At 54.4% G+C, this 13,509-nt stretch overlaps 1 protein-coding gene across 8 annotated transcripts in view; it reads left to right on the forward strand.

Moving 5' to 3' along the window:
* The window catches only part of BANP (BTG3 associated nuclear protein), a 104,468-nt gene that overhangs the window by 75,314 nt on the left and 15,645 nt on the right, over positions 1 to 13,509 (forward strand). For all 8 annotated transcript variants that reach the window (XR_009560091.2, XR_009560088.2, XR_009560089.2 and 5 more), the window contains one exon: positions 796 to 834. Coding sequence is in view for 2 of the 8 variants with exons in the window: in XM_060289269.2 (XP_060145252.1) it covers positions 796 to 834 (39 nt within the window). In the remaining 6 variants the exon portion in view is untranslated. The remainder of the gene's footprint in view (positions 1 to 795; positions 835 to 13,509) is intronic.

Genomic DNA, 13,509 nt, shown 5'->3' on the forward strand with positions numbered 1-13,509 from the left:
TTTTTAGTATCAGTTTTGCCCTTTTTTTTTTTTTTTTTTTAGTTTTCTTAACTGAATTCCTCCTCTATATAATCCAGTGGGTTTTTTTTTTTGCTTCCATTAGGAATTGAATGCATTGAATTAGAAAAAATTGCTGATAGTGTAATGATTACTTTGTAATAAGTTACAATGTGCAGTTAGTCTTCTTATCACAATGAAACCTTACTTTGTTCACTTAAAAATTAGGTAGTTTTTTGGTCAAAATGAGGATATCTGTAAAGAGACATTTAGCGGCGCCTACGAGACTTAAAACAACTATTATTTTTTTTAAACAAATGAAAATGAATTTCCAGCTGGTGAGATCTCAGTAGGCCTGTAGTCTGGTTAATTGCATCACGTCCCATTGATTTCCTGGTTGCCGTAATGCTCCATGATGTGTCAGATGTCCCAAAGGGGAAGCTGGGTGATGGGACGCAGGACCTCTCTGTACTACTTTTGGTTCTTCTTGTGAGTCTGAGATTGTTTCAAAGTGAAGAGTTAGAAAAAAGACATTTCCATTTGGGGGTCAGGGTTGGGGGATGGCTACAATGTTTTTTAACTGGTTTGTTTTATTTGTTTTTGTAAGGAAAAATAGCACCTGTAAACTCAGCCTAAGTATTGATATTTTGGGATTTTTATGGCTACAAGGGACCGATGTTGGAATTGATGTTAATGGTTTTGCTGGTTTTCACTAATGGCCTGGGGACGTTCCTGCCTCTGTCTCGTGCACCTTGAAGCTGTTGTCTTTGATCACACCCTTATTCATCCATTTTGCAGGGCAATCTACAGATACACCACGTGGGACAAGATGGGCAGGTAAGTGCTCACCTGCGGTGGATCCCAGCGTGGCAGGAGCGGGAGCGTTGGCCCCGGGGACACACGGAGACACACGGGGCTGGGGCATGTGGACGGCTGGGCCCTGGGCTGTTGTGCAGCAGCTGTCTGTTAGAATAAGGCAGGTTTCGTTCCCGTTCATTGCTGTCAAACTCCAACCACTGCCTTTTTTTCTGGTCCTGAGAAAAAGACCCTGAAACCCTCAGTGAGCTCACCTGATGTGAACTGTCTACAGAGTGAAGCGTCCGGCCGAGGCGTTCTAGGGGTGATTTGCTTTCTAAGATGGAGTGAAATTGCTGGTGAATTCGAGGATTGACGTTTTCACGTCCTCATGAAGAGTTTCTGTTAAAGAGATGTTTATAACCTGAATAATTATGAGAGAGTCTGGACGATCTTCCTTTTTTATAGAACGTAACTTAGGAATCATGACCATGGAGCTCAGTCACTATCAAGATAACCATAGACACTATTCTCAGAGCTGAGTGCACGCTCCCTTCTGGCACACTGTGTGCGCTTCCCACGTCCTCGGCGAGGGCCTCGTGTCTGCCACAAATGGTCATGCAGGGTGTGCGTTGCTGGACTCGAAACCAAAGGACGTCACGCCCCGAGGGTTTCCTGTTGAGCCCTCGGAGCGCCTTGGGATGAGTGCGATGTTCAAGTTGGACTTTCTTCGTTGAAAGTGTCATCTTGAGCATACTCATGAGGTTCTAATCGAAGTCCTAAAGCAGTATTAATATAGAAAAATGGCTGCCTTGGCAAAAGGCCAAAGAGTTGCGGCATTTTAAAAGCTGCGCTGAGTTTTAACCTTAGTTACCCCTCTTCTTTAGCATCCTTCTCAGGGCTCTTACTACAGGTCGGCAAAGCTGGGGGCTCTTTGTCACTTGAGCCTTGAAGCAAAACCTCTGCTTTCCCAGAGTTGTGCTCTGGTTTTCTCTGCTGCTGCTGGTGAGGTGGCCCGAGGTGACCCGGCAGCCTGGGGAGGGGTGTCGCTTCCGGGCAGCTGTGTTTGCTTGCCTTTCCGTTGTGCTTTCGGGGAAGGTGTAGGGAGAGGAGCCCTGTCCTGGAGGGTCGGTTACAGCGGGGAGCAGCGCAGGGGTGTCGAGCCAGCCTCTGCCAGCGGGAGGGCAGCCTTCTCCACACTGCAGCGTGGACCCCGCCGCCCACGTTGGGCCTCACGTACCGCGATCTGCCGCTTGCGTCTGTTGGAGCAGATTAAGGGTTGAGGGGCCCCCCAACCCCCAGGTAGGCCCTGTGAGGCTAGGCACTCAAACCCAGGGTGGAGGGGTGAGGGTGGCGGAGAGGAGAGCATGGGGGTTAGAGGTGAAGCTCCAGTTGGGCTGAGAGCACGGGTTCCGGTTACTGGAAAAATGTCCCAGTCACACTTCTCACCCAGTCCCTGTCGAGTGGAGTGACAGTCATGATCGGATGCTGAGACGCCTCAGCATCTCAGTGAGGCTCGTTCCTCTCCCTGACCCGGACGTCGAGTTGGCCGAGTGTAGACAGAACAGTCCCCAGAGGGTTCCATCGGTCAACAAGGCCGCACGCGAGGTTCATGTCGGGTTCACTCCGGCAACATGTGCTTTCTTGGCTTTGCCGCTGTATATGTTAGAGATGTTTGTGAGCTTATGTGGACACTTTTAACCTTAGCAAGATATTTAAAATTGTTAAATGAATTGTACAGGATTAGAATTTGACCTGGTTTGGTGCATTAATTAAGAATGATGTGATTAAAAACATGTTTAGGGAGCAGTAAGTTGTGCCTTGTGTCCCTTTAGCACAGCGTCTGTCCTTCCGCTGAGACCTTTCCGCGCATTGTCCATAAATCCTCGCCTTCAATCACGCAACAGTTTGCCTTTCACGCCTGGAGTCTGGTTGCCTCCAGGGCTGTGCTGGCCTGATGTTCTGCCCCTCGAAATGCAGGCTGTTTTGGGGGGGAAGTGAGGGTCTGTGTTCAAGCAAAAAGATGCTGCTCTTTGAAAGGAGCGGTCACGTCCGCCCGCTGTCGTGAGTATGTGGGCAGCAGGGGCCTGGCTGCGGGAACAGTGCCGTTAGCCTCCTGCGCTGTTGGCTGGCAGGCAGGCCCCAGAGCTGTGGACGGAGCAGTCACTTCAGTTGGGCTCGTCGCTGGGGAATCGGGTCACCGTTAAGGTTTGAATTTGAGTCTCCAAAGTGGGGCCTCTCTGAGTCCAGCCAACAAACACTGGGCCTTGGACCCCAGTGGGTGCTTGGGGAGCTGCTCTCCCTACCCTGTGGTTGCCGGAGGAGCTTTTCCAGGTGAGGAGGGGTTCCCCTCTGGGGGAGAGAGGGGACACCCCAAGCTGGGGCCACTGCTCCCCGGCCGGCTTTCCTGCGTCCCAGCTCACCGGTGGGCCAGGTAAACCCGGCTCTGGCTCCAGGTCTGTCCGCCCTCCTTAGAGCTCAGAGGTGCACTGCGGGTGTGAGTCTGCCTTCGGGCCTCGAGAGGCGGCCTCACCGTTTCCATCCCGACTCCTCCTGGCCGTGCGTGGGGCAGCAGGGTGGGGTGTGGGACAGCCCCACCACGTGCAGGGGGCTTTCCCATCTGATGATGTGCATAGGCACGTGGCAGGGCCTCCCTGCCTCCCAGACACCCACCTTTCCCCACCACTGTGCTGTCTTGTCCACAGAGGGGTTCCGCTCGCTTCCAGGCCCTTAAAGCACCACGATGGGTTCTGTCCTGCTTCAGCTGCTCACGGCCGGGGCCGGGTGACTTTGCAGTAATGCATGACAATTTCGGGGTGCTTTCTCTTCACGCCGCAGGACTGTGTACTGTCGATAACTGTCTGAATTTGACCCCAGTCAGCGGGGTCCCCGGTGCTGGCAGCAGCAGGTGCTGGGCTTCAGGGATCTGACCCTTAGGAAGGGCAGGGCAGGCTGAGGGTCATGCTCTCAGACCGGGGACTGGTTCCCATGGAACCACAGCGCCTCCTGGCTTCTCAGAAATCACCTGCGACCCACACAGTGGGCTCTCCGAATTTGCATGGTGAATTTTGGGTAAAAACGTGGCCATGTCTTTAAAGGGAATATCTGGATATTCAGTTTAGACAGCAAGAGGTACAGGCTTTGGTTCTGATGAATTGGATGTGGTTGAAGATTTAGCCAACTCAAAATAATCTTTCTGATTTCTCTAATCAGTTGGAGGAAAGGCAAAATAATCTTCCTCAGTTTAGGAGGTGGCAGTGCAGTTGCAGAACTGAATCTGGAAGTACAGACGTTACACGGGAGGTGACCTCTGAGAATTGGAGGAAAGAAGTGGCCGAAAGAGGACGTTTGTTCTGGAAATGCTCTCAGTGTCACATTGGCTTCCAGGAGGCAGATGGTGGTGGGGAAGCGGAGGGCATCCTCCTGGCGGGAGGGGGGTGTGGGTCCGGGCAGGGCCTGCTCTGTGGTGGGGCTCTGTGGGGTCACAGGCGCTTCATGTCAAAGCCACACGTCTCCTGGGACGTGTGCGTGTGCTTTATTCTTTCCCTCTCACTTCTCTAAAGGTCACTGTTTTCTTGGGGGTCAGGTTGTCTGAGGCGTCGAAGTGTGTTGTTTCACTTAGAGCTTCACGTCTGACCCCTCAAGTGAAGACCACTGCTGAGGAGGGAGTGGGTGTGAGGCCGAGCGTGTCTGTCACGTCCACGAGTGTGGTCCCCGCGTTGGGTTCATCTGGGTAATTCAGGAAGATTCCGAGGGGACACATGCAGTGACACAGACGAGGCGCTGCCTCTGCTCCGTCTCCTGGCTGTTCTGCTTTGAGCGTTCTGAGCTGCTCAGCGTGCGTGAGTTCAAGGGAGGCGGGGTGAGCGCCTCATCTCGGCTCGGTCGTGCTCGGGGGACAGCGGCTGGCAGTGAGACCGTAGGATTGGGGACCCGCGTTGACGCTGGCCTTGTGGCACAGAGACATCTGGCTCTGAATCTGCCCCGGTTAGAGCCAGTCCTGAGCCAGTCACCCTTCAGCTGTGTAGACGAACGCATGCCGGGAACCACGAGCTTTATTGTGAGACTGTGAGCACTGGGGCGCGTCCCTGTGCTGCTGGTCTAATCGTCACCTGGTTGCAGCCATCCCTTGCTGTACGACCCCCGCCCCCACCGCCAAATTTGGGGCCAGAGAAGACAATCAGTTATTATGCTTGGGGCTTCCCTGGTGGCGCAGTGGTTGAGAATCCACCTGCCAATGCAACAGACACGGGTTCGAGCTCTGGTCCGGGAAGATCCCACATGCCGTGGAGCAACTAAGCCCGTGCGCCACAACTACTGAGCCTGCGCTCTAGAGCCTGCAAGCCACAACTACTGAATCCCGCGCACCACAACTACTGAACCTGCGCTGTAGAGCCCTCGAGCCGCAACTACTGAGCCCGCGTGCCACAGCTACTGAAGCCCGCGCGCCTAGAGCCCGTGCTCCACAATAAAACAAGACACCGCAATGAGAAGCCTGTGCACCGCAACAAAGAGTAGCCCCTGCTCGCCACATCTAGAGAAAATCTTTGCACAGCAATGAAGACCCAACACAGCCAAAAACAAATAAATTAAAAAAAAAAATTATTACCCTTCACCATTCGGGGTTCACCGGGCCCAGCGGGAGGAGGTGGTTCTGCCACGTCATGTCACCGGGTCGTCTGGAGGCTCGGGGCTGCCCTGTCCAAGGGATCCCTCCCGGGCCTGGAGCTGGGCTGTCCCCCCAGCCCCTCGGTTCTCCATGAGGGCTCCCCCAGTGGCCCAGGGCCTCACAGCACGGTGGCAGGGTCCGCGGGGCGGATGTCACCAGCTTTTGAGAGCTGGGGTGCAGACGTGCAGGCCCCATGGTGACCACGCTCCTGAGGGCGGTGTGGGATGTTGCTGGCAAAGAGGGATGTGACATCTCCCGGCATCCATTCTGGGCCTGGCGTGGCTTGACCGTGAGCTCCTGAAGGGCAGGGCCTGTGTCCTTCACGGGGAGGAGGGGCCTGCCTGAGTGCCCAGAGAGGCCCGGTGGATTTTCATGGAGACGGTTACTGGGTGAATCACGCACCACGAGCCCCGGAAATGAGCCTCCCCGCTCAGGCTGGTGGGCTGGGAGTTAGTCTGTCAGCGCTGGCATCGAGACCGCAGCCCACCCACCCGAGTGGCATAGAATCTGCATCGAGAACTTGACACTTATTAACTGTGCTTCGTTGGGGCAGCTTGGCCGATGGTAAAAGTTGGGTGCGTTTTTTATGATTATTGTGTATTGTTAAATCTTTGTTGAACTGTTAGAACAGTCTTAAAATGTCCTCTTCTGCATTTAAAGAATTGAGATTTTTAAAATCTAGATTTTTACGATTTCTAAGTTTTGCATTCTGTTCCTCTTGGTTTTGGGGGAGTTTAAGAAAACAAAGCAAAGACCGCAACGTTTATTCGTGTGACTAAGAAGCGGTGCTCCCGAGCAGGCTGCTGCTGGCCGACCGCGAGGCCCCCCCGGCCACTGTGTCTGCGGCGCCTCTGTTTCCTGGGCTCGTCAGCACCCGAGGGCAGGCCCGCCCCTGGGAGGGCGCTGGCGCCTTTGTTTTAGTTAATACCGAGTTGTCACTAAAGGTCAGAGTACAACCCAGGAGGAGGAGGCTGGGGCCCCCTGCACCTCCAGTGTCATGCTCCGGCCTCCCCGGCTGCCACAGCCATGGGAGGAGCCAGCCCGCTGCCCACGGGGCCGGTGTCCCTTTCTGGAGCTGGACATACGCTCCCTCTGACACCCCAGCCTTGTGTTGCTGTTGATGATGTGAACTAGGGGATGTTATTCTCCTTTACACGTGGGGACAGTAGCCGGTGCCTCTTCCAGGGTTGTGCAGGGAGGTCAAGTCCAGGTTGGATGCAGCCCCCAGCTCTCATATGAGTCCTCAAGCCCCCGCCTTGGCTCCAGGTCTCTAGAACACAGTCATCACTGCTGTTGTCACTGCCACCACCAGGACTACACAGCCACTGTCACCTCCCCCTCCGCTGTCATCACTGCTGTTGTCGCCTCCACCACCAGGACTGAGCAGCCACTGTCACCTCCCCCTCTGCTGTCATCACTGCTGTTGTCACCTCCACCACCAGGACTGCATAGCCACTGTCACCTCCACCAGCGTCACCTCCCCCTACACCACCATCAAGGGATGTTTCAAGCGAGTTTCGATGCTTGTGAGCTGTGATATGTCTTCTCTGCCTCGTTCTGTGGAGACTAAAGTGACAGAGCTCCCTCTGCCTGGCCCTTAGGAGTTTTACTGGGGGGAGGTAACAAACTAGGAGTGTGTGAGAAAGGTAAGGGGCAGGTCCACGCTCTGTTCTTGCCTGTCGCATTGAGCATTCAGTAGGCGCTCAGGGGTGGAGCAGAGCCGTGAAGAGTCACAGAGCTGCTTCCAGAGGGCGTGTGGATCCAGGCGATGCAGATCCAGTGAGATGTGAGCGCTCACTTGGTCCCAGCTCCATTGCCAGGCAATGTCGTATCTGTTGGAACATCGGAATCTGGGTCCGTTTTGTCTCCATAGTTGGGAGATTTTCAGCCACTTGGGGCATCTTTAAAGACTGGAGCTTTAGTCACGGTGCTTACATTGTGAATCACGACATGGTTTAGTACTGTTTCAACTAGATGCGTATTTTGGTAGATTTTTATTTTTTTACAGTTGTGGTTAACGTCATCTAAGATGCGTATGAAAAAAGTTGTCTGTCTGTAGGCTGAACGACGTCAGGACACTTGGAAACCTGGGAGTTGTGTGTGTTCTGGCAAAGCCCGTCTCTGCAATAATGAATATGCCACACACACACACACACGCACAGAAACACACACATGCATGGGTCACCTGTGTTTAAAAAAGGCAACACGGTGATGTGTCCAGGTTACTCTCCTCCTGCATCTGTGAGATAACTTCACCAGTACGTAACTAAATAGCCTGGTGTTCTCGAGACTCTTAAACCTCTCTCGAGTTCTTTGGCATTTGTGTCCATCCTTATACTTTGCTTAAAAGTAAATTTCAGTAGCTCTCGGAACTTTTTCCATGAAATGAGGCATTATAAACCCAGCTGGGAAAAAGATTAGAAGAGGTGGGAAGTATCCAACATTTTATGTGTAGGACTTTTTTGGAGTGTAGGCCTTTTTTGGGGTGGATGAGAAGAAGGGCTGTGTGTGTGTGTGTGTGTGTGTGTGTGTGGTGTGTGTGGTGTGTGTGTAGGGTGCCTTTATCTATAGCAGTGAAACAGTGTCTGCCATTCCCAGGGACTCTAGTCCACTTTTAGTGGTCTGCCACGCCAGGAGAGCAGTCTCAGCCTTGCAGATGGTACACACTGTCACTTCACTTCTTTTTTTAAAAATATTTATACTTTTATTTTTGGCTGCATTGGGTCTTTGTTGCTGTGCACGGGCTTTCCCTAGTTGCGGCGAGTAGGGGCTACTCTTCGTTGCAGTGTGCGGGCTTCTTATCACGGTGGCTTCTCTTGTTGCGGAGCACGGGCTCTAAGTACGTGGGCTTCAGTAGTTGTGGCACGTGGGCTCAGTAGTTGTGGCGCATGGAGCTTAGTTGCTCCGCGGCACGTGGGATCTTCCCAGACGAGGGCTCGAACCCGTGTCCCCTGCATTGGCAGGTGGATTCTTAACCACTGCACCACCAGGGAAGCCCTCACACTGTCACTTCACTTCTAATAAAAATGTTCCCTTCAAGAAAATATGTTCCTTCCAAAACACAGACACACATCTTGGAGAACCTAGGTAGCTCAGGGAATTAACCCCTCATGGAAAAGCCTTCTCTACCAGAAATGGTGGAAAATATCGTTTAAATGAGAAAAGGCCAGATGTGGAGGGAGTTTGGTGTTGAGTGGTTCCCAAAAATACCCTAGAAGAGTCACAGAAACAACGGCGCGTCTCCTGCTGCCCGGCCATGGAAGCGAGCGTGGCGCTGCAGGCTGTCGCCCTGCCCGGGGCAGCGGGACCCGGCGGCATCTCCTGCTGCCAGCTCCGTTCCTCGGGAATCCTGGTCCCCAGCGGAGGCTTGGGGCTGCCGGAGGGCTCCCCGTTCGCCACCTCCTGGGCCCGTGGGCAGCGGGGAAGGCAGTTTTAGGCGTGGCTGAAGATGGCCAGTTAGTGACGCTGGCGGGGCAATCCACGCCTGTCATTTGTCCCTAGAGCTGTGACGAACAAGACGGTTTCTGGTCGGACAAGGCCCAGAGGAGGTTGACAGAGGTTTGGGCCGGGAAGGATATTGTAATGATGTTTTTAGAAGAAGTTGCACCATGTGGTTACTTACGTGTACGGTTCCAGTATTGTAGGTCATTAGAGTCACGATGTCTTTGGAGGCTCATGTCAGCTGAGGCTGAGTAGCTTTACAAGAAAACCCCAAAGGCCCTTCCGATTGTTTGGACGCATCGCCCACGGCCCTGAGCCCCTTTGGTCAAGCCCCACCTCAAAGGTTTTGACTCCAGACAGGCAAGGGAGGAGTGACAGGCCTTAAAATTCGAGAATCGTTTTTGATGAGTTTCATCATTTTCAAATATACGTTTAAAATGTTAAGTTAAATAGCTTTAATGCTATTAGATCCAAATTTTGTTCATTTCTGTTCTTCACAGTACCCAGTGTAGTATCAGTTGTCAGTACTCAGTGATTCCTTGTTGGTGAATGAATACAATAGTAATTATTTCAAATTAGCCTTAGTTAACTGTAAGATATGCATGCGAGTTGAAAGCATTTTGATACACTTTTATTTTTAAGCCGTTTTAAAGTGTGGCATATGTTCACTGATGATTTTAGTCATGAGTAATAACTTGGAAATGTCTGGAGCAGTACTTACCTAAACCTTACAGCTCAGTAGGCTGAAAAATTGTGAGTTCTGACTAATTCCAAATTTCTTCTTAGTGAGGCCGAAGTTGTAGAACGTTTTCTGCATAAGGAAGGTTTGGTGATTTCTCTGGGCTCTCCTGAAGCTTTTCTGTCACTGTCTGTGTTTTCCGTGAGGGGCGTGCGTGCAGCGGGCAGTGGAGCCCATGCCTAGTGCTGGAGCAGTGTCCCTGGCGTTTGGGTGATGGTGCAGAGCAGCTAAGGATTCTTCACCCCAGCAACTGTACTCCAGGCGCCGTCAGGGCAGCTGCTGTCTGTTGGAAGGAACCGAGTTACCACTCCTGCACCAGGAATTCACTTTCTGGATTTCTAGCTGTGGAGGAGGGTGGGTGGAAGGCCAGCCCTATAATGGGGCTGCCCCGTGAAGTGCTGGCCATTTTTCCAGATGGTTCACTTCCTTACAGTAAGAGAAACAGGGGATGGAAAGTACCCGTGGGGACGTTTCCCTCCTGTTCTGCGCAGGCCCTGGCTTTTCCCCGAGCGAGCCCAGGAGCTCTGGCCGTCCACGTTGTAGAGACTGGAGGCTCGCTCTGCGTGCTCTAGGTGGAGTCACGTGTGGACTCTGGTGGTTGCAGCCCAGAGGGGAGTCGCTGTACCGTGTGCGGCGTCTGAGTTTAGACAGTGGATCTGGGCGGGTGGGGTGCCGGAGTTGGCGCTGGGCTCTCCCGGCACCACGGGTCTCCAGGGCTTGGAGGTCTCAGGAGGACGTGGTGGAAGTTGCCGGAAGCTGAGCCGGGGGGCCGGGGCCACCAGACGGGCCTGCGGCGTGAGAGCTCGCACGGGGCTGGGACACGAGTGAGGCCTTGAGCCACTCAGCAGAGTTACTGCAGAAGACAAACCTTTCAAGCACAATGTCATGCCCCACTTTTCCCCCCTGTGAGAGTGCACTTCAGGGTGACCGTGGGCTTCACTGTGTGTTCGTGAGGAATCTTTCGTCTAGAAATCACAGGCCCAGTCTGATCAGGGCGCCCGGGTGCGGGCCAAGGCCGCTGCTCCGGCGGGTCTGGAATGCCTGGCAGAGTTGGAGGACGCAGACGGGCCCCCAGCCTGGGCCCCGTGGGCGTTGTGTTCAGAAATTTGACGCCACCCGAGGCAGAACCGGCGCAGATGCTCACGTTCGGGCTCCATGCAGCTCCAGAGCAGAGGCCGATTTCTGGTCAAGGAGGTCCCAAGGAATCAGGACGCTTCCCCTCATTCTGAGTTCCCTCTCACACAGCGACCAAGGGGGAACATGTGCAGACGTACTGGCAAACTCCGCTACCGTCTTTCTTTACATCTCTTCTGAGGACTTGCGGCCCCCTAATGAAATGCAGTCCGTGTGATGTGCCACTGGGCTTGGACTGGAGAGAGAAGGTAGCACCTGGCACCCCTGTCAGGTGTGTGAGAGAGGAAGAGGGAGGGAGGGGCTGAAGGACCCTTGAACCGACAGGCACGCCGCGGATGACAGGCATTCAGGGTAGAAAACTCATCTAGAACTATTTTCGTGTGTAGGCAAACACAGTCACTGATTTCAAGAATCCAGGCGATGTTTCTTGCTGACGCCAAAGTAAAACGAGCAGACAGCTCCTCGGGTGGCCCCATACCCAGCTTCAGAGCTGCCCGCTGAGCTGTTGCTCTCAGCCCCGTGCCCACGTAACGTTCCCACGCTGTCCCCTTGCTCTACAGACACGACCCTCGTGCTGACCGGTGAAGGTCGGCTCAGACTCTGACCGTGGCCTTCCTGCGGCGAAAGATGAACGTTGGTGTGGACATCCAGCTTCAGAGCGGAGCCCTCTAGAAGGGGGCAGCGTGGGCCAGCAGCCCGGTGACAGCCGCCCCGCCTGCTGGCACATGCGTTACCGAGCGAGGGCGGGTGCGGAGGGGGAGACGGGGAGACAGGTGCCTCCCAGGCCACACGCGTGGCCGCGGCCGTCAGCCGTCTAGACCAGGCTCTGAGGGGACGGGGGGCACTCGGGTAAACCGGGCACGGCGAACAGGAGGGAAAGCGGGGCTCCCTGGAAGTAGGTCTTTGTGATGTAACCGCCAGGTGGGTCTTTTTGAGAGAATTCTCTTCCATTTAGGGCGGTGCTCCACCGGCACCTGAGTTGAGCTCCCCGGAGCCCCCGGAGCCGGAAGATAGATACCCCCAGGCGGATGATGCCAGATGGGCAGGTGTCTGGCAAGGAGACAAGTCGGCCAAGGAGATGGAACGAAGGGCTCAAAGCCTTTTCATCACAGAGGCCGGTGGAGAGAGGTTGAGAGTGCGTGCTCTTCCTTCTATTTTAAAGGGAAATGATTTCTAAAGTCAGATGAGGCTTTCGAAGTTTCTTCTTGTCTGATTTGCCATGTAACCTTCTTTGACTCTTTCTGACGCGTTCCCGTCCCATGTGACTGGACCTGGCCTCGTGCTGTACTGGGGCAGCCTGGAGGGAGTCGGAACAGCCGCCCTCAGAGCCTCTTCTGTTTGGTTGCGTTCTTTCTGCCTTGCGGTCCTGGGCACATAAGTTAGCCTCTGAGTCTCAGCTTCCTCCCTGGTCACTCGTGGTAACAAACAAGAGGCCATGGTTTCCTTGGTGTGCCTGTGGGCGGGGTCCTGTGTCTCTCTCCCTCCTAGAAGGGCACTGACTTCTCGTAGGGGCCTCACACTCGTGGCCTCGTCCAACCCTAATAACTCCTGAAGGCCCCACCTCCACACCCGCACCCCATCACGCAGGGAATCAGGGCTTCGACACTCAGTCCAGAGCACCCTGTCTGTTCCCAGGAAGGATTCTGGACCTGTGACAGCTCTGCTGTGGATGCAGAACGGGGATTTGGGCTGTTTGGTCCCCATATACCTTCTTGAGCGCACAGTAACCTCATGTGCCTCATGTCAGCATGGATTGTTCTGAGACGCGGCCTCGGGCGGGCAGGCTCCTGGGGAGGACATGGCCCCGGGGGTGGAGTTGGGTCCCAGCGGCCTTTTGCATGGTGGGTCCTTTGGCAAATGCTCCCTGCTGACTGGAACTCAGTAGGAAAATTGCATCACCTCTTTTTGGAAGTTCTTTCTTTCGTCCCATCACAGTGAACACGATGATAATTTTTGTGGTTCTGTGGGGTGAGTTTTCCAAATTAAATAAAGAAACAGTGGGAGTCCAGCACACAGTCAGGGGGTGGGGAGCAGGGAGGGAGGCCGGCCTGAGCCCGACCCCGGCCTGCGCTCTGCTTCCTGGCCGCGACGGCAGCTGCAGCGTCTGTGTCCGTGTTTTGGCGTTTCAGCTCCTTGCCGATGGCTGGGCACCCTCTTCCTTCCCTGGGACTGGACAGGTCAGGTCACTTACATGCGTAACTAACACCTTTTTTGTTCTTGCAGCGCTGTCTTACCCGCTCCCTACCCACCCCCACCTGACCCTTCTAGAAGCCAGAGGCCTGGAGCCCACGGGCAAGTGGAGGCCCTGGATTTGACTGTGGCTGAGTTACTCCGCTCCCCGTCACCCCCACCTCCCTCGACGGGAAGGTCTTTAGACACATGGCTAAGATCTGTTCCCAGGAGCGCCGCCCTCTCTGGAATGATGGGCTGAATACCGCGCGTCTCCAGACTTCCGCTTTTGCTTTATCACAGTTTTAGGCTTTGTTTTCCTTTCTTCCGGATTGCGATCGAGGCTCACGCCCGAGGCTGGAAGGAGGAACGGAGCCGAGGGCAGAAGCTGCTTGTGTTGACGGGAGCCACCGCCCCGAGCTGCAAATCTGGCTCCTGACTGCTGGCCTGTCAGCTCTGGAAGCGCCAGCTTGCTGGCCTGGCCGTAGCGTATGCTTTTCTGAAACGTTGCATCCATTGGCTGGAGCCCTGAGGCCTGTGAGGAGTCTCCAGGCCAGGCCTCGCG

Source organism: Globicephala melas, chromosome 19 (assembly GCF_963455315.2).
Source record: "Globicephala melas chromosome 19, mGloMel1.2, whole genome shotgun sequence".
Lineage (NCBI taxonomy): Eukaryota > Metazoa > Chordata > Mammalia > Artiodactyla > Delphinidae > Globicephala > Globicephala melas.